Genomic DNA, 26,670 nt, shown 5'->3' on the forward strand with positions numbered 1-26,670 from the left:
CATTCTGATGTTTTGTAGCTTGTCAGCAGACACAGGTAGACAGTGTATCTTGATCATCTGCTGTTGAACTGCTGGTATGTAACCTCTTGATAAGGCGTCTGCAACTTTCATCCGCTTTTGCATTCCCGTAGGTGAGTGGAATTTTTTTGGAGTCTAGTCTGGTGATTTGCAACTTCGTCAGTGTCTTTGCCAAAGACCTATGGATGAAATCTTTCAAATCTAGAAATGATAACCAACTTCTTTTTCTCAGTTTGTGCACAGGGTTTCAGAAACAGGTATTCTTCCTGTAGAAGCTCTGCTCCCAAACAACTCCTGTAAGAGATGGCTTGGCTTATGCTTTTACAGGCAGGTTGAGCTTCTGTTATTTGCACACAGGAGCTTCAGTGAGCATTGTTTTCATCTGTTTATTCTGTCCTTAATACCCGATCGTGGTCCTCTCACAGCTGGGACTGCACTGAGTCCCAGTGTGGCCCCTGGACTGGCCCTGATATCTCTGGTGATATGGTGTGTGTTCATGAGTCAGGTCATTTCTATTTCAAAGTATTGTGTGTAGTTTGGCAGGACTGAAGTTTAATATTACATGTGTTTCTTTTATCACAGATGCTTGCCTCTACTGTTGTGTTTGTGTATATAGTTAATTAGTTTAGTTAGTTTTGTCTCCTGCCTCTAATGCTGGTGGCCTGACATGCCCTTGGTGGGAGTGGTGGCACAGTGTTGAGCTTTCCCTTGTTGGTTGGGAGTTGTTTTTTTTGTTTTTTGTTTTGTTTTTTTATTACTTTTTTTTTTTTAACTTTTTTTTGTTGTTTAAAGGACAAATTAACTTTTCCTAACCCCTTTTTAGGCAGATTCTGACGAGTATGGCAGTTAATGGCAGCACAGAGGAGTCCCTTTCTGGAATCACTCACATGCTAAGAGTTAAATTGCACTTAACTGTGCTCACCTGTTTGCTATGTGTGGACACGAGTGTGTGGACACGAGTGTGTGGACACGAATAGTGTGAGATCATCTGCCTATGACCACTACCAAACCATCGCCGTCATGTGCCTCCTCCCTTGCTTCTCCACTTAGGTGTAGTATGGGGATCTAAGTGTTTTGTATTTTGGCATTTCTTTTGTTGCTCAAATCATAAAGAATCAACTTGAACAACAACAACAAAAAAGCTAAAAAATAAACTGTTAAGTCCATTCTTTTATTGCCGGTCCTGGCGTCCTTCCTTTAAAGGTTTTCCATCTAATAAATACATTTCATTCTTTTGCTGAAACCACGCCTCTTCCTCAATTATTAAAACCTCACCTGTGTGGCTTCCAATATTGAATACAAGTATTAATTCCTGGGGTGCAATTCTCCAGGTGGTGGTGTTGGTAATTCAATGTTAAGACTTTGGGCTCATGGCGGTGCAGTGGTCAGCCCTGTGGCCTCACAGCAAGAAGGTTCCGGGTTCAAGTCCCGGCTCCATCACAGGATCTTTCTGTGTGAGTCTCCATGTTCTCCCTGTTCCTGCGTGGGTTCTCTCTGGTACTCCAGCTTCCTCCCACAGTCCAAAGACATCAAGAGGGGACGAGGCTGATTGATACTCTAAATTGACCGTAGGTGTGACTGTGAGTGTGAATGGTTGTCTGTCTCTGTGTGTTGGTCCTGTGATGGACTGGTGACCTGTCCAGGGTGAACCCTGCCTCTCACCCAAAAGCCACTGGGATAGGCTCCACCCCCCCCCCACCCCACCCACCCACCCACCCTTAACAGGATAAGTGGAAGAAAATGGATGGATGGACCTTGGGCTCAGTCACATATGCAACATCTAAACCATCAGCAACTGTAGTGAAGACCACCTAGTTCAAGTCATGACTAAGACTTCAAGAGGTCAAGACCCAGGGAAGGCAAGGCCAAGCGAAGGCTGAGACTAAGGCACAGCGAGACGGTCAAAACCAGAGCCAGGAGATGATCTTGATTAGGGTTCTGTTGCAGTAAAGACAGACTGTGGAGTTCTTTTTTCAGCGTTTGTTTGCATTTGAAATCTTTATGGTATGTTACTCGATTTGATTAAAGACAAATTATCTGACATCAAGATATCTCGATCGAGGTCAATTTGAGGCTTACTGTCCGCTTGCCTATGATGGGGTTCAACCATCCGCTGGTATTGAAATTGTCCCAGCTGCAAAACTCTTGTCAGGTCATCCCCATGTAGGTCAAGTATTTTCTTGAAAGGTGCACTTGACACAGCAACAAAGAGTTTTTAATGCTTCGCTTAACTGCACACACCCACTTAGCATTGTATGTCCTAAAAAAGGTGTTTTTCATATTTTGGATTAAAAAATTCCCTCTTGTGACTTTTGTTTTTGTGCTTTATTTCTGAGTGTTTGCCGTCCCATGCATGCTAATCTTCATGTTTCAGTAGTGCCCTGGTTATTTCCCTCACTTGAAAAATATGTTTGGTTTGCTCCAGAGATTCCTTAGCAACATGTTTCTCACGGGATCACAATTGATCACGCACAGGATTCTGTATCTGATTTGGGACCTCTTCCAAAGTACTAAGTTCTCCTGCTTGTGCGCTTGTTTAGAGTTCACCAACTGTGCAGACTGACTGACACTCGACAGACATGACAAACATTTATTTTGTTTATTTCCTCCTTGAATGAAACATCCCTTCCATATATTTTGCTCACCAAATATGGTTGCTCTGTTTGCCAATCTGGATTTGTGCCGCTGCATTTGTAACACGTCTCCTCATCTAGTCATGTGCTTCAACATATTTTTTTCTGCACACATGAACTTGTATCTGGATCTTTTCCTACTTCTGACAACTCGTTTTGTTCTGACAAAAAAAAAAGACGTGAATTACATGTTGACCAGTTGTTCCTGAACGCACCAAACCTTGTTACAGCAAGACAAGGCTTTGCTAAGTGTCCAGTGTTAGAGCAGCAGAAACACTCAGAAATCATGTCGGTAGACCACTACGCCGACCCCCATCAGAAAAAACTCTGCAAACTAGGTGTAGGCAGGGTCCTACATTGAATATCTGTATGATCCTGTAACTGCACACACAATAAATCAATAGAAATGTGTCTGCTAGTAGTTTCTAAGCTTTTTAAAGGTGACATTGATATTCGAACTTGTTGCAGGAAGCAGATAAGTACATTTCCCAAAATGTCAAATATGTCTGTCATTGGTAGTTGTGGTGAATATCCCCTGAAGCCACACTGAAGGTGGAGGTAGTCAAATTAAAGTGTGAAATAATATTAGGAGCCTACATTTTGGCCAATTTTAGAGTGAACAAACGTCAGCGGTGTTCTCCCATCTTCTTGTTATCTTAGCCCCAAAGAGATAACTGGAATCGATTGCATCTCCTTGTTCTTTTCTGTTGTCCTTTGAGTGACACTCACATGTTCCTTGTAAATTGAATCAGGATGGGAACGCTGCGTGCACACCATCTTGGACTGAGACGCCACAAACTTCACATGACTTCAGGAGACCTAATTGCAATTTGGTCTTGTCAATGAAGTCCTTTTCATCAGCAGAGGTTTGTCCATGAAGCACCATTAATTTGTTCCATTTTACAAGGAAAGAATTAATTTAGATATTTATGCATGAACCATGTTAAGCAATTCCAGTGTCATTTTTTGTTTTATTTCTGTGGAATATGATAGTAATGTTATCATCTCTCAATTACAAGAAACTATTATGATTGAATATGCAATTGGAATGGCTGATTACTATTATTACTTCTTCATAACTCTGCATTGGTGAAAATTAACTTCGGAATTAATCAAGTTCCGTAAAAAGGACATTATTTTTCTCCCAGCACATAATCATCACATAGAAGTAAATGTACAGACTATGAAGAGACTGTGCTAAAAACTGCATCTGCTCTGAAAGAGAAACCACACAAACCTGGGGGAAGTGGTAATAAAGTGGAATCACTGATGGTGTGTTATGCGAGGTTATGGACGGTTACACCTGCTTGTAACATGCATCTCTTAATCAAGATGATGGTTCCTGAAGGTGTAGGCTTCAGATGGGTCGAGCATCTGAGATGCAGGTATCACTGGCAGTCACTCATTTGAATTCAAATCTGATATCCATGTTTTGATTTTTTTTTTCTCTTCATGGTATTTTGACTTATATCCCAGCATTTTTATTTCTCTTATCCTGAGGCCTCATATTCATACACTGCCAACCATAAAATAACATACAATATTTTTTCAAATGTGTTTTTTCACACAAGAGGTTTTATCTTTTTTCTCTGGACTTTTGACAACAGTGCACCAATTTCAGCACACAGAGTAAACTCCACCCATCCATCCATTCATTTTCTTCCGCTTATTCCTTTTAAGGGTCACGTGGGGCTGGAGCCTATCCCCTTCAGGGGGGGAGAGGCAGGGTTCACCCTGGACAGGTCGCCAGTCCATCACAGGGCCAACACATATAGACAGACAACCATTCACACTCACAGTCACACCTACAGTCAATTTAGAGTATCAATCAGCCTCGTCCCCTCTTGATGTCTTTGGACTGTGGGAGGAAGCTGGAGTACCAGAGAGAACCCACACAGGAACAGGGAGAACATGGAGACTCCACACAGAAAGATCCTGTGCCCGAGCCGGGACTTGAACCAGGAACCTTCTTGTGGTGAGGTGACCGGGCGAACCACTGCACCAAAAGTTCCATTAGTTAGATACCACAAATCACATCATCTATCATGCACCAGTTTATATTTTTAAGACAGACTTTTAAGTGAATTTGTAGAAAGCAACAGGCTGTTGGCTCTTTAGCCCTTAAAAATGAGGTGTTTGTTACATGAGTGGTCATTTAGGTGCGATAGAGCCCATCTTGCAAAGTATTGACGGGATAAAATTAGTTTCCCTTAAAAACCAAGGAATCGTTTTGATTGGGATTATTATATTATATGCCACCTTTTCACAGTGTGTTTTCGGTGTGCAGAGATCAGACGGGGTCATCACAAACACCCTATTGTGTTTGTCACAGCATGTGAGCTGTAAAAGTCATCAGCAAGTTAACCTCAGGAAACATTGTAATCATTTTAGGTCTTGCTATTGTTGGTTATTTTCCAATGAAAAGGAAACTAAATCTTTTCCCTAATCACGTCATCAATTATAGCCTTAGAGGAGAGGTAAATGATATTAGGAAGAGCGTAATTCCTCTGTAGTTTCACAAACATCACGAGTTGTTTTGTTAGTTTTTTTTTCACTTTTTCACATTTTTCATTATCTCATTATCAAGGAGAATTTTTTCCACATTCATATGACAACTAATATCCACAAATTGACAGGAAGTACTTCAGATCCTGTTGATTACATAGCAGAATTGGGAGTCACACACGTTTTCCTTGATACAAATTCGCTCGTCTTATTGTCTGTTTCCTTCCATGATTGCAGCTTCCTCTGCTGGTTTGTAGGTTTGCACAAATGAGACCCAATCATGTTTCAAATGGGAAATGCAACTTTACAATATCTGGAATAAATTTCTCATTCAAAATCTAATCTCAAGTCTTAAAAAGGTGTCAGGTTAGGATTCTTTTATCAATCTGAGTCATACCTGTCTCCAGCTCTTCAATTTACGACTTGAGACGACTTTATCTCTCCGTTCTCTGAGATTATGGTTCAGCATCTGTCCTAAAATGAAAAATCCCTCACCCACTAAGAAAAAAACTGGCTGAAATTACGTTTTTAGTTGAGCATTAGAATAGAGTATTTTGATTAGATTTGATTAGATGTTCTAAGGCAAAGAGGAGGATGAAAAATAAACTAAATAACCATTCAGGAGTTCGTATCCATCGTTACTGCTTGGTTTCTCCAACACAACAAACGATGGCTTGCGAGGAAAACTGGTCCGTGTGGGTGTGTTTTTGGAGAACTCTAAAATATCTCAACTGAGTGACCAGTTACATCCATCCATTTATACATCGCGAAAACTGACTTACATAATGATGTTCCCAGGGACTATCTTTCCCTGCCACTGAGAGGCTATCGGTTATTTTGTCATGAATTCCTCTTTTTTAAATGATTCAGCACAGTTTATATTTTCATTATGATTTAGTTCCTCATGTCAACAAGGTACCCTAACACTACTTACCCCCTTTGACATTACGAAACCTCAGTATTGGGAAAATTGTTGCTTGTTGCTGCTGTAAAACTGGTTATTGAAAGCAGTGACATGGAGTTAATGAGGTCTGGCTTTACTGGTCATCGTAATAAAAGCAAAAGATGAAATACACATATTTTTTTGTGAATGTGTACCTATTATTACTGCACGAGGTCCATTTTCTAGCTCAGAGTAAAATTACAAATTAAGTTTGAAATTTCTTCGGAGCACCAAACAGTGTCCAGACAGTCACGATGCTTTAATAGATTGTTCCCTTGAGGAGACGATGCTAACCCAGAGATACTGCCGCTCCCCAGCACGCTGACATTTATTCAGCCTGAAAACCACTATAATATTCAGATATTTGGGCCAATTGTTGAATTTCAAAGATAAACTACTAATTCCAAAATCATCAGTGACCTTCCCCTTATTTGCCATGGACCAGCATTTGTTTACTAAGTTACTATGTTTTTATTCATGGCCTTAGCCAGCAGTTTCTTGGATGAAATACGATATTGAAAACAGTGAAGTCAGCGTGTGTCTGGAACAGAGAATTATTTCTGGCTTCCCATGTCTCATGATCAGAACCATGTGTCCACCACGTGGAGGGTTTGCTGTATTTTTTAAGCCTCAGGGTGAAAAAAACCTAAGTTTCTTTGAGGACAAAAGACGGAGCCATACTCCAGTAGCAAAACCTCATAACGAAGTATTCAGGGGAAACTTTGCCTTGGGCTGCAACCTTGTCTGTCTCTTGCTCTGATTTGGGAAAATAAGTGATTAGTCCTGTTCATGACACAGTAAAAACAAACCTCAGAGAACAACAATACAACGCTGATTAAAAGCGTGGAAAAAAGACACGCTATGTGCGTCATAGTAATTAATTGCCATGTGATTTTTATTTATTTAACTTAGATATTTTTCCTTTATTATGAAATCAAAAAAGAGCAAAGAAAATATTGTATTTCTACCCTCTTAATGAGAAAATTAAAGCTTTAAAAAAAATTAAACCCTGACACACTTAATCCCCATCACCTTCAAGTACCAATTTGTCATACACACACACACACAAACACAAATATATGTGTGTGTGTGTGTGTGTGTGTGTGTGTGTGTGTGTGTGTGTGTGTGTGTGTGTGTGTGATATATATATGTCATATATATAGATTGGATATAGATAGATAGATAGATAGATAGATAGATAGATAGATAGATAGATAGATAGATAGACAGAGACAGACAGACAGACAGACAGACAGACAGATAGATAGATAGATAGATAGACAGACAGATAGATAGATAGATAGATAGATAGACAGACAGACAGACAGACAGACAGATAGATAGATAGACAGATAGATAGATAGATAGATAGACAGACAGACAGACAGACAGACAGATAGATAGATAGATAGATAGATAGATAGATAGACACATATGGAGAGAGACAGAGAGAGAGAGAGAAAATATTCCCCCAGAAACTCTTCCTGACATTTCTTAAGCTGGGGTGCGGCACTAGTAACTGTGTGTGCTCTGGAAAGCAGGCGAAAGATTTTTGAATTCAACTGGCTTCTGTTCTTATTTGGATGGGAGGGGGCAGGCAGCCAGAGCAGAACAACTGGCAGTGTCTTTGTGTTTAAATCACTGGTATCCTGATGTGGCCTTGACTGCTCTGGATATTGCGTTGCTCCTAAGAGATTCCAGTTAGGTATCTATAACGTTCATGGCTCTCCGCACAAAGGGGGGGATATCTTTCATAGTGAGCAATAAGTGTTACTATGTGTTTAAAAACTCTCGTTGCTTCCCTGCTGACAGGAGAAACTTGTCATGATTTAGGGTGAAGGAAGCTTTAATACATATTTTAAAACTCTAATGGTAAGTGAGGGTCGATTACTGTGTTTTTCTTAGATGCCTACCACCACCAACCCCTCCTGAACCAGAATGGAAGCGTGGTCTTCCTGCTTCCTCCCAGAGGAGCCAGGAGGGTGAAAGCCATAGTCATCGGCACCTCTACCATCACAAAGGTATGGCAGTGGTGTAGCAAACTGTCTGCAGGATTACAGGTCTGATGGGGTTTCAACCAGCACCCCATTAAAACTTTCTGTCACTGCTCCTTTTCAGTCCCTTTAGCTTCTGCTCTGACAGATTGTCCCTCTGTCTCTTCCATCGATGGAGTCAAGAAGACTGGTGGTAAGTTTTGACTGAGGTTGTGACCCCAGTTTTCAGTTAAATTTGGCAAGATCAAGGAGATGGATGTGGACAAAGGTGGCTGTCACCCTGCAGGGGCTGGGGGGTTGAAAAGGCAAAGTTCAACAGGAGTCAGGAAGTGGAGCTACACCAAGACCTCCTCTCATCCTCTAACAAACAAGCAGAAGCTGATGAGCATCATATCCGTGGTTCCTCGACACACAAACATGGAGTCAGCAGCAGCCCCACCCTCAGGATACTGTACATACGTCCTTTTCCACAAAGCGTTATCATTGCCCTGCAATAACAGTAACTCCAAACAACTCTCTGAAACTTTACACACATTGTCAATGTGGTCTAAGTGTCATCCTTTGCCATGTTGGAAACTGTTGTGTCACACGGCAGCCATCTTGGCTTATTGACCTCAAACGCAATCTCAAGTATTTCTTGCAGCCCTCATTGGATTTGTGTCATTTTAAAACATTTTCTACAAAATAGGAAGAAGAAGTTTTCCCTTCCTGTGACAGCCATATCGTAAGATTGATTTTATTTGTTTATTTTTGCAAAATCTTGTTTTGTTTTGTTTTGTTTTGTTTTAAAAGAAACTTTATTGTGAACCAGTCAACAATGATAATCCAACAAAAACAAATCCCTCCCATGATATAAAAGGATTTTCATGGAAATAGTATATCAATTTACAGCACATAGAAAAATGATGTTACAAAAGAAAAAACCCAAATGGAAAAAATACAAAAATGACTGCAGGATATTGAATTTGAATGGATTCAATTATCAGATCATTCTGGTTAATTTATTATGTTCAGGTTGAGACTTTCAAAACTAGAGTTTTATCTTATCTCATTTTATCTTGTCTTATTTTTCTCCCTCTAGGTTCAATCTATCTGTACACTTGCTGATCACACATCAGTCTGATATATCAACAACCTCTATTATGAATAATTTGGCAATAAATAGAGTGCAAAACGATGAAGTAGACTATGAGGCTGAATTCTAAACACAGGAAAACCAAGCGCATGTATTTTCAAAAGATGCTGCTGTGGATGGAAATGTTGCAATTGATGCTGGACTTTACTCCTTTCACACATAGAAACAGAAACCCTGGTTCCCATGGAGAAGCTCATTTAGTTTGTTTTGATGTAAAGAAAGCGATCCAGGCATTTGATGGAGGTCAGCAGAGTCAGAATTTTAGTGTGAGTGCAATTAGCTGTATTGGGAGTTTATCAATATAATTGCATACACAATAATTTAATCTCACACACGCTGAGCAGTGCATTGATGCAGTATGTGTGTGTGTGTGTGTGTGTGTGTGTGTGTGTGTGTGTGTGTGTGTGTGTGTGTGTGTGTGTGTGTGTGTGTGGAAGGGGGGTGTTCCTATGAAGAATGCAATAAAACCATCACAAAAATCCTTCTGAGCTGATGAGAGCTGGAGGTCAGTCACACGGGCCTGCGTCACTCCCTCAGGGGACCCCATTCTCACTTTTAGAAACATTTGGAAATTTTCCTCTCAGTAAGAGCCACTTTTGACCATTTTCACAACAGACGTTTGAACTAAATTTAGCAGGTGGGATTAATGACATCATTTATGGCTGCATTCAATTTAGAGATTCGCTGTGAGGCGCATCAATCCTAATGAGTCTGTCAGCACGTAGGTTGTTTTTCTGCTGCATCCAGTTGTGGGACCCCTGAGGTGAATCACCTCGGATTACATCCAGGGGGATGGACAAGCACTAAGAGGCAGATGCAAGTACATCTGAATGTGAGAAACTGTTCAACACCGGGTATAAACAAAACCACCTGTAAAACTATCAGGCGAAACACCTCAGGCAGCAGTACTTCTTGTAATTATTCCATTAGAATTTACAAAGATTTGATTGTAGCACACAAATTCAGCAGGTTATAAGTGCTCTCTGTGTGTGGTGTCCCCAAGTGCAGAGTGGATTAACAGATCAGGTTATTTTGATCTGGGAGGTCAAGCTTTCCATGGAGGATCACTGGCCAGACTGAGCTACAGGGCATTACACCGTCAGCCTCTCTCTGCTGGGGGGCCGCAGGCCTTCAGCTGCCAGACAGGGTGATGTATTAATCTAGTGGTTACCATGATGCTAATTTAGCTACAGTACATATCGCTGGGATCATATCTTTGTCATGTTACGTAAAATAGTCAAAATATCTGACAAATACATGGAGTGCTAAGTGTATAAAAGTAGCAGAAAAGTGAAATATTTTATGAAAAGAAGCGAGATTCCTGCTATGTAGCTTGAAATGTAAACAGAAACGCAACCAGTTCAAACTGTACAAGAAGCATGAATGTTGGGTGGAATGTAACACCGTCGAATTTGCCTATTGCAACCGTTCATGAAATTATTACACGTTAGCATCAAGCCTTCACCAACCACTTCATTTTGTTTTACGTTGTCCTGCTGGCTCACTATTTTCCTTTTTTAAATTAAAAAAAAAAAATCATATTCTAAACACTGTCAGTAGTGATTACACCACTGCAGCTTGTGCGAGCGCATGCATATAATCCAGTTAAGGCCAGCTAATTATACCCCCCCTCTAAGAATGTTATATGATCTCTTCAAGCAGCTGTCGATTTCGAAGAACATTCTTACTCTGGGACAGTAGATCTGATATATGTTTTCTGGAAACGCATGAAGTAGAAGCATAGAAATCTGGAATATAGTGGAGAGTCTCGGTTTTTATTCATCACAAATAAACGGTGAGGGGGTGAACTTTAACACACAAACGCAGTTGAAAGGTAATAATGTCATTTCTGGATTCAAGTTCATGAAGATCATTTCTATCAAGTGGTGATTGTTGATTATAATCTGTTTTAAGATGAGCCTTTTAAGAAACATCCAAGATACCACAAATGCTACTGCAGGACATGAAATGTTTTAGCAGCGGTCTCGTTTTCGGTTTGATTTTTTTTACCCACTCATTGATTTTTCTGTGACGTCTGGCCGCTGCACTCTGCTGATTACAGCGGTTTGAGCTTTGAGTTCGAGCAGCGTTTGGTTGAGCTCCAGAGACGACGCTGAATAAGAGAGAGGAGGCCTTTGAATTAAATGATGCTCTCTCTATACAGTTCATTTGTAGAAACGTCTCAGTGTTGTTGTATGACTATAAAAATGGCAGTATATCATTCATATTCTGAATTATGTGCAGGAATACGGTAAAATATGAGAGTGCTGGATCCCTCTGTGCTTCTGGTGGGGTCTGTTCACACCAGCTGTGTGTACAATGAACTGAAAGAAATAGGATTTGAGCAAGTAGCTTATATTAATTTAAGACACTTCTGCCCAAGGATTAGCTGTGTGGGAGGTCAAAGGTCATCTGAGGACATGTGTAGGGTGATGTTTGTACACTGCATGTGTACTGTATGCAAACAAGAGTGTCGACTTATTAGCTCAATTACGGCATCTTAGGCATTCCTGACACTTCTGGAATAATGGTGTAACTGAGGAGGGTCCGTTTCTGGATCAGCAGCATTTAAGGTGCTGGAGCAAAGACGTGAAAAATGATATTTGAAATGTACAAAGACACAACATATAGTTCTGCTCACAGGTCGATGCTTTATTTCATTTTTTGGCTGATACATGTCAAGTGTGTTTCTCAGGAGGCAGAGTGACCGTTACAGCCAAAGGGTCACTGGTTCGATCCTCACTCGCAAGATACTGAACCCCTAATTGCTCCTGATGGCCCTGCGAAAGACTGGCACCCTGTCCAGGGTGAACCCCGCCTCTCACCCAATGTCTGCTGGGATAGGCTCCAGCCCCCCCCCCCCCCGACCTTTAACAGATATGCAGTATAGAAAATAGATGGATGGATGGATGGATGGATATATGTCAAATATAACGATTATAATGATAATATATGATATAAATTTAAAAAAAACACTCTTTCAAGTGATTTTTGATGGGTTTCAGATTTGAAGGAAAAATTATGACCAGCTCAGATGTACTTAAAGGTTCAAGACATTACCAAAAAAAAAAATCTGCAAGTATTGATTCATTTAGGAGTCTTAGCTCTCTGGTAATGTGGCCTCTAATACCCTCTAGTGGCTGTTTACTATTACAACGCTTCACGCAGTTTCTGATGTAGTGAACTGAACACTGGCCCAGGTACAGTACAACATCAAACATTGATTACATTTGTTAAGTTGTGAAGCATCAAAGCAGAAGCCTCACTTTGGCTGATATCATGTTGTATGTTGTGTTTCAGCTTCTCCCTCTGTTTTTATGCTTTGCAAATTCAATGTCATGATCAGCGTATTTTCAGACAAAGTTATGTGTGTGTGTGTGTGTGTGTGTGTGTGTGTGTGTGTGTGTGTGTGTGTGTGTGTGTGTGTCCATTTCTGATGCACATTGACATGAGCGTAAAAGTAAAATAAAACTTTCTGCTGGGTTTCTCAGTCATAAGCGTGATGATCATCTTCCTGTAAAACTACATCTCCTGAACTTTCAGTGCATTTTCTTTTTCAGTTTTTCTCCCAAATTCAGACAGTTAGAGGGAAGAAGAAAGTTGTGAAAGGAAGCTCGCTGTGATTCATTCATACTGTCGGTTATATAACTCTGACTTCTCAGAAAGTGACAAAGATGATTCTGATTAAGTTGCTACCGTATCAGTAACAACGGAGTTTTTAGGACTGACAAAAGAACAAGAGCAAAGTCTTCAAATGACGAGTCCTGAAATCTCCAGATTTATTGTCGATTTATACCCCAGATATCAGTTCTAAGTAAACAGTTTAGGCTGGATGAGATTTAATGTCTTAAAGAAATCTTTGTTTTCCTCTTGAATCGTCTCCTTGTGTTTGTTTCCTCAAACAAGAGTTTGCCTCTTGTTGCTGCTTGTCCTCTCTGTCATTAATTATCCTCCGTACGGATGAACGTTAGAGACTGGTGGATGATGTTACTGCTTAACAAAGAAATACATTTGTTTGTGTACAGTTTATAACCTGCAGTTCAACCGGGAAATCCAAGCGTAACAATCCAACAGGAAAACAGTGAACTTTGTGTCAGGATTATTTAGTAGAGGGAGTAAAAAAAGCTTATTTTATGAAGTGGTTTCTACAGGAGAAGCAGCAGAAAACAAACACCAGTGTGGCCATCTAACAGCTGAAGTTTTATGTGTAACCCTGAGCTTCAATTTCTAGAACTTCATTTCTTGCTGCTTGGTATGTGTCAAACAAAATTCCCTCCTGAATATCTGACTGTCGCTCAAACATGAAGAACTACTGTTTATACCAGTCATGTTAGCATTGCTGCATGTTGGTTAAAATGGAAAAATAACATTCGAAAAATACCCGCCTATTGACCCACTTCACAACTTATTTCTTCTTAACATGATAGTATTTGGTCGGTGGGTGCAGTGGTTAGCCCCCCCCCCCCCCCCTCAACCCCCCCCCCCCTCCTCCTGCAACTCCTAACAGGATAAACTGTAGAAAATGGATGGATGGATGGAATATTTGTACACATTGGTTTCTAGACAATTGATTGAGGATAATGAGACTGTTGTTGTGGACTGCAATCTAAAGCGAAACCTTTGTGTGATTGAGGGAATGTGTACATAGTATTTGTTACATTTTTTTAAAAGGATTTCTAATGTTGCGGCACGGTGGTGCAGTGGTCAGCACTGTGGCCTCACAGCAAGAAGGTTACGGGTTTGAGTCCCGGCTCCATCACAGGATCTTTCTGTGTGGAGTCTGCATGTTCTCTCTGTTCCTGTGTGGGTTCTCTCTGGTACTCCAGCTTCCTCCCACAGTCCAAAGACATCAAGAGGGGACGAGGCTGATTGATACTCTAAATTGACTGTAGGTGTGACTGTGAGTGTGAATGGTTGTCTGTCTCTATGTTGGCCCTGTGATGGACTGGTGACCTGTCCAGGGTGAACCCTGCTTCTCGTATAATTTTGCTGGGATGTCCAAATATTACTTCTCCTTTGTGGAAACTTCTGCTCTTGTTTGTTTTCATACTTTTTCTCCTCATGGAGTTCAGATTTAGTTGTCCTATGTTAAGGTGGTTAAGTTGCCTTACATGTTGTTGAAGTGGAACCTTTTTGGTTTGTTTTATACCTTAATAGAAGGATAAATAGCTCTGTGTGTAAAAAGCACAATATTTGATGCTTTGTCGGATTTCAGCATCACAGCCGGCTCTGAATAAATCCTGTATTCTTATATCTCATCACAACTAAACTCCTATACGACAGTAATGATTAGATATGACAGGTGTTATCATGATTATACTATCACTTTCTGATCCCGGCCTGTCAGCTCCTATATATATATATATATATATACATATATATATATAAAACTGTCATTCCAAGTGTGGCAATCAAATGAACTGAATGGGTTCTCTATTTAATTCTGACAGAAAACAGCACTGCTTTAAAGAATGTGTGTCACAGCCTTTAGGCCTTTGGTAGCTGAGTGGGTTGAAAAGCCTATTCGTGGTGAGGTTTGTACGGGAAGAAAAGCAGAACTGAGTACCAGGAGTTTCTGTTTTTCATTACCGAAATTTCAAGTTCAAGTTTTGTAGGTCAGTAATTGCCATAGCGAACGTTTTCCTCTCAAAAACCCGGTTGTTGCTTGGTAAAGGTCACGTTTACACAGCGATGTTAGAAAAGGATATTTTGGTGAAAACAGGAAAACCCCACTGTCACTTCCCAACCTCACACATTCCTCTTGCTAATTTCTACATGTAGTTATTGGTACACACTTTTCCAGTAAATCACACAGTAAATAATCCATTATTACAATGTACAGCGCAGGCTAGGACCTAAAGTGTAATTACTACACCTTTGTGTGGGGGAATTGCAGGATAAAATCCCAAATTATTTTAACTACAAATATTATAGTTCTGACCTGTCCAGGGTGAACCCCCGCCTCTCACTGGAAGGCTGCTGTGCAAGCAACACTAAAGAATGAAATAGATTCTGTTTTTATCTTCTCCGCCAGATGGTGGTGCTCTCTGACACACCATCAATGTGTGTGTGTGTGTGCGAGAGAGAGAGAGAGAGAGAGAGAGAGAGAGAGAGAGAGAGAGAGAGAGAGATGTCAAGATTCCCTGACGTGTTTAAAAACAGAATTTGTGCCAACATGGGTGGAAGTAGTTTCGGTGGTCTAGGGGCGCAACTGAGAGAGCTCTCTGGGATCAGGCGTGTTGAGGCAGGAACAAGTGGTCTGAGGTATGTCAGGAGCCCCACCTCAGCATACTCCTCCCTGTTTGGATGAGTTTGTTTCCCTCGAGGCAACACATTTCTGCAGCAGTCACCGCTGCATGTTGAGCAATTAAGATGGGAAAATTTGTGTGACCCAGGAAACTATGTTCTAACTCAGTTCTCCAAGTTTCCAAAGGAAAAAAAAAATCTCAAAATTCCCTTTTCAAGGAATTGGGACCAGTTACATTGTAGATTAGAACCAGACATTTAAATCGTCTAATGTTCCAACTGAGGACATCTGGATGATGATGATGGTTTTGTTTTGTTTTTTGCTTCTCACAACAGCTGCCTGTCACATCATAAATGCTAATGTAATACTGCTTCAACACATTTTATTCACAGATGAATTCCATCAGGACGTGTCGATGACACCTTTCTCTGCCTTCACCTTTGCCTTTAAGCACTCTCAAGTATGTGTCAGGACCTCGCAAAGACGTTTTCTCCTGCGTTACCTCTTTGTTACTGCAGAATGAAGCAAGAACCAGCAACATTCATTTAGCATGAAGCCAATTTTGACTGATGGCTAACAGCTGCCCAAAAATGACTCTTTGCAAACAAGTTCAAGTGAATCAAAGCAAACAATTGTAAAACATGCAGTTTGGGGGTCCCATGAACAACCGTAGATGAGTGCAAACCAGCTGATTAAACTGAATGTGCCTGCTGATTGCACGCAGCATGTCAACACACCTCGAACCAGAAGGGTTATAATTTGTTTATTTTTTGCACAAAATATTTGTGGACTTCTGAACATGCGGCACATAAAGATTCTATCATACGATGCACTTCAGAGTTTGTAAGTGGACGTTTTCTTGAGCATTTTTACTGTTGTTAGCCATCAGTTGCCCTTAGCTTCATGACTGGCTCTTTCTATCTACCTGAGTCACTGAAAGGCAATTTTTTTTTTTTCTGGACGTCATACTAAACACTGGAAATATTTTCAGAATAAAACCAAATGTTAGCAGCTGTAGCACCTCCAGCTAAAGCCTGATATAGCTTATTCTACAACTGTACCTTTTACCCCTGTGTGGTACACCTGTAATATCCAGTTGTTTGAGAAATTAATTTCTAATTCATCAAAATCACAACACGTATATTTGTGACCTTTTTGAAGAAGAAGATTTCTGGTTCCTGGCTTCTCACTGGAGACGTGCTACAGTGTTTTACATAAATATGTGATGAACGTAAAATTATTCGCAGATGCTCTCAAACTCTCCAGACTTTCAGCGTTCAATCAGAATCAACAAATGACCTACAATCACTTTGGACATCATCTTTCCAGCGGGCACGGCTGTTCCTGTTCCTGTTCAATGATGCCCCTGGATCAGTGAGTCGTTGATGAAGATCAAACCAAAGCAAGAGCAAATCACTAAAAAAAGTACTGTCATCAGAAAGTAGGGAGGATTTTATTGTCATGTGATTGAATAGTTGCAAGAACCCAAACAAAGCAGTATGGCAAACGTAACAACAGCAGACTTAAAATAGATATATTTAAAAGGAATCCTGAGTGACCTGAATATGTACTACTTCGGAGTCTTTGAAATGGTAATCCGAGCTTAATGTTGGTCAGTTACTATTCTTGTGAAGATTACACTTTAAAAACAGTCTTATGGGTTCCAAATGATCTGCGAAAACCCTCGAGTTTACTTCCCGTGAACAAACATTAACATATACAACACCTCCAACGATACATGCTGCAAAACAAATGTGAATCATATACAAACAATAATGCCCCACCACATCCCCCATAAAGACAGTAGTTGATGAAGTCCTCCTAGACGTAGTCTCTGCCCGGCTGACTGGCAGAGTGAGATTGTGGGTAGTGTGGATGTTTCCCTGAGCTCTTGCTGGAGCAGTTGCAACAGAGGAAGCCTCCCCCTATGATAGTGAGACAGGCGGCTCCCCATCCGACGAACAAGGCGCTGCCAAACTCATACCTGAGAAGCACGCGCATTCTCTCTGATTAATATCATGATTTATACCAGAAGAAAGTGCATAGACACCGTGCTGAAGCTGGAGAGTGTCTTTTCAGGCTGTGACCTCAATGTGACCTTACCTTGCATTAGTCGGGGTGAAAGGGTTGTAAAAATCCTGTGCTATCCTGTGGCCGTACCAAGATGTTCCCACCAGCGCCAGCAGACCTGGACAACCATGAGCAGAAACACGTTTCAACATCGAACACCAAAAAAGGTCCAAACGAACGAGGGTAATACATCATCAAAAAATAACTAGTAGTGACCTGCTATGATGAAGATGACGCCTCCTGCGAGAGCCACTTTGTCCTTTTGCTCCGGCTGATCTGCCAGACAGGTGGTGCACTTCATGCCAACCCCGGCCACCATGACAGCAATAAGGCTCAGCAAGATGGAGGCCAACATCAGGCCTCGTGTGCCCAGGACAATCGCTGAAGGCAGAGATGGATGCACCGTATCATTTTGTTAGAGCAGGTTTCACATTGATGTCCAAAGCTTTGAACAGCTCATCCAAGAGCCATGTGAGTCCTGATTGTTTTGCGTTTCTAAACACATAAATAAATAGGAATATTCAGTGATACGCCAGGAACTTTCTCTCTCTTTGGCTAAAAAGTTGAAATGAAAGCATCAGGTGTTTTCTTTCTTTGACATCCAAGAATAGCAAAGCATCAAGCAGACACCACTTCAATCCAATTAATTGTTAGTTTGTATGTATGACTCTATTTAGACTTCCTGTTTACAGCAGGTGCTAAGCAGATGCCGATGTAGTGACTCGTGTACATGAGTAAATGTGAATATATTCTAGCGAGTCTATTTTTATCTGACAAAGGTTCCGCTCATTTTAAATGATAGAGAGGCGATAAATCCGTTTAAAATAAAATTATTTAACATGGTCTGACAATCAATCTGACTTCTTTTTTGTTTCCTTTGTCCAGGTTGGGTCTTTTTCGTCAGGTACCTGCAGGTATTTGACTGACGTGTCTCTGCATGTAGGAGAACTGGAGAACTTTCTTTCAACTTAAAGAAGCTTTGAATGTCCCACAAGCTTTCCTGGTTTCCCAGTGATTTACAAACATCCTTCGATTAGACGTTTCACACATCAGTTTCACGTGTTTATCACTGAACTGATCTAACATTGCTTTCTAAATGTGCCATGAATGCAAACTCACCCATGCTTTATAGAGGAGGGGATGGATTTTGGGTTATAGCTGGTAGGTGGATGCTATGATCAGGTTTTGATATTTGCAAATGGATAATGTAAAACAACAAAGACAATAAAACATTACCTGGTAGTTGGAGAAGTGAATCATACACTTTACACTGAACTTGTCCTGTGCTCTGTGACGCACACGACTTCCAGAGCCCTTCATAAAGAGCCTGAGCTGTTATGATGTTGTCTCCTGCATAAGACGAAGCTTTCCATTCCACCATGACTGTGGATGCGATGGAGCCTATCAGGCCAATGAAGGCCAATGTCAAGCCTAAAAGTTGTATTCCAGCGTTGGCCATGATTAGAATCCAGACAGTGAAAAGGGAATTTTTTTTAAAAAAAAGGGTAAAATTAAAATCCTTACGTCGTGTCAACAACAACAACAAAAAACAGGGGTGAAAAATCTTTGATGTGGTAACGTGAAAGGTTTGGGCGTCGGATCTTGTCCCAAACAATGCTGTTTATCCTCTGGGAGTAACTTGGAGGTGAGGGAGGGTCCAGGAATACCATCACCTCTGTCTGAGGGTAGAGGAAGTAGTGCGCCCCCTAGTGGAGGTGGAGGTCTGCTGCTGGCAAATGAGTGACTCTTGAATCTCCTCTTTCACAAAAATCTCTGCAGAAACTGGAACACTGCATCAAGTAGAACACCACAGTTTCTCCGTTTAAATCACATTTTAGAAAATAAATATTCATTTTCACATCTGTTATGAAAGATGATCCACATTGGAGGCTGCAGTTTGAATGCTGCCCTTATTGAAACCGTTCATAAACCTCAAGTTTTATGAAGAGTGATAATGTACTAAACTCTCACCTGCCAAATTATTAGGTGCACTGATGTAAACCTATGCCATATTATACAATCTGGCAGAAAATCCCCCCTTCATGAGGATTATAAACTGTTTGAGAGTTATTCTTTTATTTGCTTCTGAGAGGTGTTCTTAATATTTTGTCCTTCCTAATTCATATAAATTGGATGGACATGATAAAGTAATACCTCATGTTCTTACGCAGTACAGTTCAGTGTATTTTTACTGACGGTATTTGAGGAGGGCAGTGGTCAGCACTGTCGCCTCACAGCAAGAAGGTTCCAGGTTCGAGCCCCAACTCACGCACAGGATCTTTCTGTGTTAGGTTCAGGGTTAGAGGGTTAGGGTTAGAGTCTCCATGTTCTCCCTGTTCCTGTGTGGGTTCTCTCTGGTACTCCAGCTTCCTCCCACAGTCCAAAGACATCAAGAGGGGACGAGACTGATTGACACTCTAAATTGACTGTAGGTGTGACTGTGAGTGTGAATGGTGAAAAAAAGTGCGAGTGATTTCTTTTTTGTTTTTTTTAATTTTCACTCAGAGTCACTCAAGTCTGAGAGACCCTGACTGCACCATTGTAGAGGAAAAAAATCTCTGCTTTCATGTTTGTGTGTCAGAAGTATACGTGTGACTCGTGTGTGTTACTGGAATCTGATTTCTAACCACAAGAATATTGTGTCCACTGATCTCAGCAGGATCCTCTGTGTTGAGAGCAAATGGAAACATGGCAGGAGCTGCTGGCCGACCAAAGGTTTTGTCTTGCCTAATTCCAGCGTGCGGTATTGTTTGCTCTTTCATCGGCTTCAGTAGGAGATGAGTATCAGTGCTGCCTGATCACTGCAACAGAGGTATGTTGATTTGGATTCATTTGTTGCTATTTTGTTTCTTCAGCACGCCAGAAATCCATGGTTGAACATCTGTTAATTCCTGTTTTGACAGCTAACATGGACAAAGCATTGGGCCTGATTCTGCTGCTGGTGCTGTTTCTCCATCACAAAGGCAACACAGAGGCGCACAGCTCTTGTCCGTACAAATGTCAATGTTTCTCTCTCATCCAGGTTCTGTGTGCTGATGAACGGATGACATCTGCACCCACAAACTTGTCCAGGCAGGTCAAGGAGCTCATTATAATGACATCAGCTATCGAATACCTGTTCCCCAACTCCTTCGATGAGATTCCCCAACTCAACAAGCTCATCTTCTTCAACAACGCACTGCGAAGCATTCACTCTCAGGCTTTTCAGCATCAGACTGAGCTTCGTGAGCTGGAGATCAGCGGGAACCCTTGGCTGGACCACTTATTTCTGGGGACTTTTTCAAAGCAGGGAAATCTGACTAAGCTGCAGCTCAACTATAACAGGTTCCAGACTGTGCTTCCTGGCATGTTTAACTCTCTTAAAGAGCTCCAAACTCTTCAGATGAAGGGCAACATCATATCAGATCTGCCCACATTTCTGTTCATGAACCTACACAATCTCCGTGTCCTGGATTTATCCCTGAATAATCTAAAACAAGTGACAAGAGAGACTTTTTCTGGTTTAGCTCAGCTAGAGATTCTTAAACTGAACAACAACCACATAACAAATATTTCATCCGACACATTTCAGGATGTTGCTCAGCTGAAAGAACTTAACTTGGAAGGGAACAAGATTTCCCAACTTGAAGATGGAATCTTCTCCCTAACCAACCTGAGCATGCTGAACCTCCGGGGAAACCTTCTTGCAACTTTCAGCGTTAACGTTTTCGGGTTTGAGGCTTCAAATTTAAAGGAGCTGAACCTGAGAGGCAACAGGCTGACTGAGCTGTCCTCTCTCAGCAGTTTGATATCACTTACTGATCTCAACTTGTCATCCAATAAGCTACCGTATCTTCCTGAGGACATTTTTAGAAATGTCACAGCCCTGGAGAATCTGGACCTCTCTGAGAACCAGCTTACATCACTGCCAGAAGTCATCTTCAGCAATCTGTTTCGCATCCAAGCTCTGCATCTCCACAAAAACCAGCTGAGCAAGATAGATGCCCAACTGTTTAAGGATCAGGAGTTCATTCAGCAGCTCTACCTGTCTGACAACCAGCTACAAAGTCTCCCAATGGGTCTCTTGGATGTGTTCGTCCTACAGGCTACTGTGAGACTTCACGGGAACCCTTGGAAATGTGACTGCCATATGTGGTACCTGCATGACTGGGTGCTGAAATACAGTCAAGATATTGAAATGCTTGATAGGGTGCTGTGCGACGGCCCCGATTTTTTGAGAAGACGGCCGATGGCCTCCGTTAAGAGGGACGAGCTAGTGTGTCAGGTTTCTGAGGACGAGAGGCCTGATCCATGCAGCTGTAGTCTGCAAGCATCTGGTGACACATTTGTCATCAAGTGTAAAGTTGATAAATGTTGTCCACTGACAGTGAAAGTTCAGTTTCAGGAGGATGATGGCAGTTTTAGGGAGCATATTTGGAAAAATGAGCATGAACATTCTCAGTGCAGTAAGGAGACAATGGTTCCCACTGAGTAGACATCCAAATTTATTCTTTCTGTGGATTTCTCAAATTGTTCTCAGACACTCTCTAGCATGTATTCTTTCAGTATGTATTCAGTATGTTCTGACTGTCAGTCACAAGTGTAAACAAACCTCTAAATCCACAGCTGATAAGCAGCATAGGCGATATGAAGGGTGGATGAACCTTTTCATGCAGGGTTCAAAGTTCAACCCTCATCTTGTTAAGAGCCTGTCACCACTAAAATGAATTGTGAGTAACATGTTAATCATCTGCCAACTTGGGTTTGGAGTTTGCAGTATTTGCAGTCCCCAGTAGAGGACCGTGGTTCTCCTCTTTATGTACAGTGGACTCAGAATCATCCAGGGATCAATGAATTATCAAACATTTGGGAAGTGCAAGCCAGACAAGCACATATATACCTTTTTTTCCTCTGAATGCATTGTACAATTCCCGACTCCCACCAGACGGCTGATTATGAGTAGTTGTGCTAATGCTTGCTATACTAGTATTAGCTGAAGTAGTCCCAGACATAAGGAACTCATCTGCTTTTTCTGGCGCTAAAATTGATGGTGATGGGAAAGAAGTTTGATTTGAAAGTGTAAGGGGTAAATAGCACAGATATTTTTTTATATCAAAATGTAGGGGGTAAAGTAAAGAAATAAAAAGAAAATAATAAAAATACACATGTAAGACAACTCATCGTAACCCACTCAAGTGGTAACAGTTTGTACCCTTCACTTTATTTTCTGTTAGTCAAAATGTGTACTTCTGGATTCTAGAGGACCAGTATAGGGTTGTTGTTCTTGTTTTTTTAGATAACCAATGTGACTTTGAGGGAACATTTTTAAAAAGTGTACCTGACTCAAAAATGTTCTTGTTCTTGTTTCTGTCTTTGGTGTAAAGTACAGAAACCAAGTTTTGTACTTCCAACCTTGGATTATCCCACTAAGGGTCCAAAAGGGTCGTAATGAATTCTTGCTCCAAATGACATTTGATCTAATGAATGACTGATAAATTACCTGTTGGAGCTTGGCTACATATATCAAAGACATCCGTCAGTACTGCTGAAAACATGGAGGAGAATATCAGTAATGGAGGGAAATGGGCTTGACGGTTAATCTCTACCTTGAAAATATCTTGAACAGTTAACATTGTTGTACGAAGAGGTTTCATTTCAGCCAAATCCCCAAAATAACATTATTTAAGAAATCGCAGAGCAAATATCATCACTGATAAGGGAAGTTGAGTTATTGAGGCATGTAGAGGAATTTTAGAAGTTGATCGAGACCCACCCTTCATCATCCCATGAGATCCCTCTGATCCCCTCCAGTGCTCCTGAATACTAAGGGGGGTATAAAGGCGAGAGATAGGAGTGGGGAGGAGAGAAGCCTTGACACAACAAGGCACACAGATGGCTACACCTTGAATACAGCACCCTAACCCTTGGTTAATAAGGGTCAAAGGTCAGAGGGTTGATTGGTTTCTTGGGGCAGCTGAATGACATAGCAATTCACTTGACAAAAAGTGGTTGGAGGGATGGTGGTCTTTACTTGTGCAGAAGTGAACAGGACACAAAGTACAGAGCTGTTACAGAGTACCAAAATCAGAAAGTCATTATTAGTATGCATTTATCCAAAAAGGTCATTTACTTTTATTTGTATCCTTCAGTAGACTTTCACTGACTTTAACGTATGCATAAGAAGTTGAATATGTTGTTGCAGTGGTAATTAATCTTGGCAGTGTCAAGTTGTCTAAAATGACACAGAAGAAACGTAACATTGCTGCTTCAGCCTCTTGAGTTTTATTCAGTGGGATTAACCACCTTTAAACACCACTGAAAAATGGTCTTTGACCATTTAATATGTTTAATATGAATATGTTTAATATGAATTGAAGAGTTACTGTAATAAGTTCTAATGTTTACATGTACAATAACACATAATGTGAAAGGTTTCCCTCAGGGAATTATACCTAGCCCCCACTTTTGTGTGTGTGTGTGTGTGTGTGTGTGTGTGTGTGCGCGCACGTGTGTGTGTCTGCGCTATTCTAAAAAAAAAAAATTACTTTATTTAGAACATTCTGTTGCCTTTGATTTAAATATTCAAAACCTTTTGTTTCTCCAATGTGTCTGTATGCTCAACATCATATTTTTGGCTGTTTTAAGCATTATTCTCAAATACCCTGTATATTTATACCTCGACAGTTTAAAGTAAAACTGCTAGGTTTCTGAGCAAAACTTGTTTGCAGAACATTTGTAAAGATCAATAACTGAAAGGCCCAGCAGTTCCAGAGATCAATTGAGCCATCCGTGGGGCTAAATCACCTGTCAGCATCCATCACTGCCAATTACTCTCATTGCTCAGAAAACTTACAGCAGCAGGGTCTGAGAGCGCTCCTTCAAGGCCAGATGAAAAACAGCTCTTAACCCCCTGGCCAGATCCAATCTCTCTGTCCCGCTTAGTGGGCAGTTAATGGTGGACACCGCGCTCCACACAGCAGCTCTTCAGATGGGAAAATAAAGAGAAAGAGGGGAGGACACATTATCTGGTGGGACTCACAATGTCCAAAAAAACACAAAGCACAAGGGGGGTGGGGGGGTTCCCACAGTGTTTAGAGTGTCCAGTGAGGAGTGAGGTGACAAGGGCACAAAGAGTAGAGGTCATCTGAGCTTCATGGCCTGGGGCAGGAACTCAAGAGGACTGTTTTTGATCTGAAAATGTTAACTAATTTCACATTGTGAGTGTGCGACGAGTTTACTGTTGAAATGTTATGTTGTGGTAAAAACAACTCATGAGGGCCATAAAAATAAACAACAGGATATTCCTCTCTCTCTCTCTGCTCGAGTCATGCTCATTGTTTCGCTTTTTCAGCTCCCCTTAAAAGCGTTCAGCCAGTCGTGAAATGATAACCAACACCAGTGGCTATTATGACGACAGGTGTCAATTAGATCCTCTCGAGCCTGCCACACCTCCTCTATGATATGATGACCCAAACGTCTCGAGAATACAAATGGGTCATTTTGCGCACTCAAATTGTGAGCCTTGCTTACTAACAAGGGTCAATATTACCGCTCAGTGCACGCAGACCCCTGGGTTGAGGCTATACTGGTGTTGCTGACAAAATTAACAACAGCTGACCTGATGTGGGTGTTAAGTGGACGGGGCGATGTTACTAGAATGGTAATCTTTTAGCATACCAGTCCACTGGTTTTTGTCTTGCCCTTCCCCATTGGAGGATAACAAGAGTCTATAAGCTCCTTACCATCACATTACAATCATCAAGGACGAATCAGGAACCGTGGTGTTCTAGACCTGCTCTTATATGGCTCGCCTTGTTTTGTTTCTATCACCACAGATGGGGGGATTTTATTATGCATGCACGCAGCCCCTCATTATGCGCCTGCACTGCAAATGCTAAGCAGGAACATGGTACTCTTTTCTTTATTTTTAATTATATCTCTGCGCTATGCACGAGGAGCAGGGAAAAAAATCCAAAAATTTGAACAGAAAGCAGTTGTGAATTTGATCAAACCAACTCAGGAGTAAAGTTGTTTCAACATGTCCAATTAAAAGGAATTTGTTTGTATAGTATGTGACTTTTTGATAGCTTCTTTTTGACGCTATCCCATTTGACGATCTGATTTTTTTTTTTTTTTTTTTTATAGGAGTCAGTTGAGGTGGCTCAGGCATCTAGTGAGGATGCCTCCTCCGACCGGGAGGACCGGGGCTGACCCAGGACGCGTTTGAGGGATTATATCTCTCGGCTGGCCTGGGAATGCTTCGAGATTCCCCCAGAAGAGCTGGTCAAAGAAGCTGGGGAGAGGACAGTCTGGGCTTCCTTGCTGAGGCTGCTGCCCCCGCGACCCAGACCCGGATAAGCAGAAGACAACAAACAGACAATTTTTGGATAGTTTCAGATCATGTAATGTATACTGTAGGTGCTTGTGAATGTGTTTAGAATTATATATACATGTAATGAGGATACATTGCTTGGAAGAGTGCATTTCAACTGCCAAACCTGAAAATTCAAACCCCCCAAAAAATCCACTCTCTCTCTTTCCCCCAATTTATCTAAGTACAAAAGCAGGAAAAATCTGTAAGTCTATTAATATGTCTGTCCTGACTCAATCAACTCAATAACCACTCATCCAGTCAGTCTTAACCTTCATGGAAGTGCACTTTTGAATTAAAATCTAGGGTCTGGGGGTCTGGGGGTCTGAGGGTCAAGGTCTGAGATGTCAGTCATTACCAACAGGGATAACAGACAGGACTCTGATCTTGAGTCAGATGACAGACAAAGATGACATTGTGACGGTACTGGAGCTCTTGCAAATAAGCGTCAATTTGCCATAGGAAAGATAGCTTCTCCTTTGTCATCGCTCCTTGAAACATCTAGGCCTGAAAGGACCAGATCAAGCAGACTCCAACTTAAAGAGTCATGGCACAAGGATTGCTGGATTTTTAAGATTGTTGAGCTACTCACTTGCAGCAGGACTCTCTCCTGCCTGGCCAATGGAGCAGAGACTGGACATACGTGCAGGAGGTATGGTTGACAAGATGCCAGTGCAGATCACACATCTTTAACAGTGAACTCACAACAAAGAAAATCAAATGCAAATCGTCAAATCAATTTTATTTATATAGCAACTAATCACAGCAAAAGTTA

At 41.2% G+C, this 26,670-nt stretch overlaps 2 protein-coding genes across 5 annotated transcripts; one reads left to right on the plus strand and one right to left on the minus strand.

Annotated features, from left to right (window-relative positions):
• On the plus strand, window positions 1–24,860 carry LOC147261283 (uncharacterized). Of its 4 annotated transcripts, none has more exons than XM_086203243.1 (5): window positions 1–131; window positions 8,005–8,120; window positions 8,218–8,286; window positions 20,202–20,357; window positions 20,449–24,860. In XM_086203243.1, exon 5 carries the CDS (start codon window positions 20,454–20,456, stop codon window positions 22,017–22,019), a length of 1,566 nt encoding a protein of 521 aa, XP_086059369.1. In that variant the 5' UTR covers window positions 1–131; window positions 8,005–8,120; window positions 8,218–8,286; window positions 20,202–20,357; window positions 20,449–20,453; the 3' UTR covers window positions 22,020–24,860. The 4 variants fall into 4 exon arrangements, 3 of the variants coding, with proteins under 3 accessions (XP_086059369.1, XP_086059370.1, XP_086059371.1); XM_086203244.1 differs by having other exon boundaries at window positions 12–74; XR_015115731.1 differs by lacking the exons at window positions 20,202–20,357; window positions 20,449–24,860 and adding an exon at window positions 8,380–13,787.
• cldn1 (claudin 1) lies at window positions 16,913–19,291 on the minus strand. The gene is made up of 4 exons (XM_086203246.1): window positions 18,782–19,291; window positions 17,762–17,926; window positions 17,579–17,663; window positions 16,913–17,459 (listed from the first exon to the last, which is right to left on the minus strand). Exons 1-4 carry the CDS (start codon window positions 19,002–19,004, stop codon window positions 17,297–17,299), a joined length of 636 nt encoding a protein of 211 aa, XP_086059372.1. The 5' UTR covers window positions 19,005–19,291; the 3' UTR covers window positions 16,913–17,296.
• Window positions 24,861–26,670: the final 1,810 nt, after the last annotated feature.

The sequence above is a fragment of the Aulostomus chinensis genome, chromosome 5 (assembly GCF_037954235.1).
Source record: "Aulostomus chinensis isolate RoL2024-O1b breed Wild chromosome 5, RoL_Achi_v1.0, whole genome shotgun sequence".
Taxonomy (NCBI): Eukaryota; Metazoa; Chordata; class Actinopteri; order Syngnathiformes; family Aulostomidae; genus Aulostomus; species Aulostomus chinensis.

Coding starts and splice junctions, on each gene's coding strand:
- cldn1 (XM_086203246.1), bottom strand. CDS start 19,004: ATGGCCAACGCTGGAATACAACTTTTAGGCTTGACATTGGCCTTCATT. Junction 17,927..18,781: donor TTCACTTCTCCAACTACCAG/GTAATGTTTTAT, acceptor CTCTGCCTTCAG/CGATTGTCCTGGGCACACGA. Junction 17,460..17,578: donor TTCACCCCGACTAATGCAAG/GTAAGGTCACAT, acceptor CGTGCTTCTCAG/GTATGAGTTTGGCAGCGCCT.
- LOC147261283 (XM_086203243.1), top strand. CDS start 20,454: ATGGACAAAGCATTGGGCCTGATTCTGCTGCTGGTGCTGTTTCTCCAT.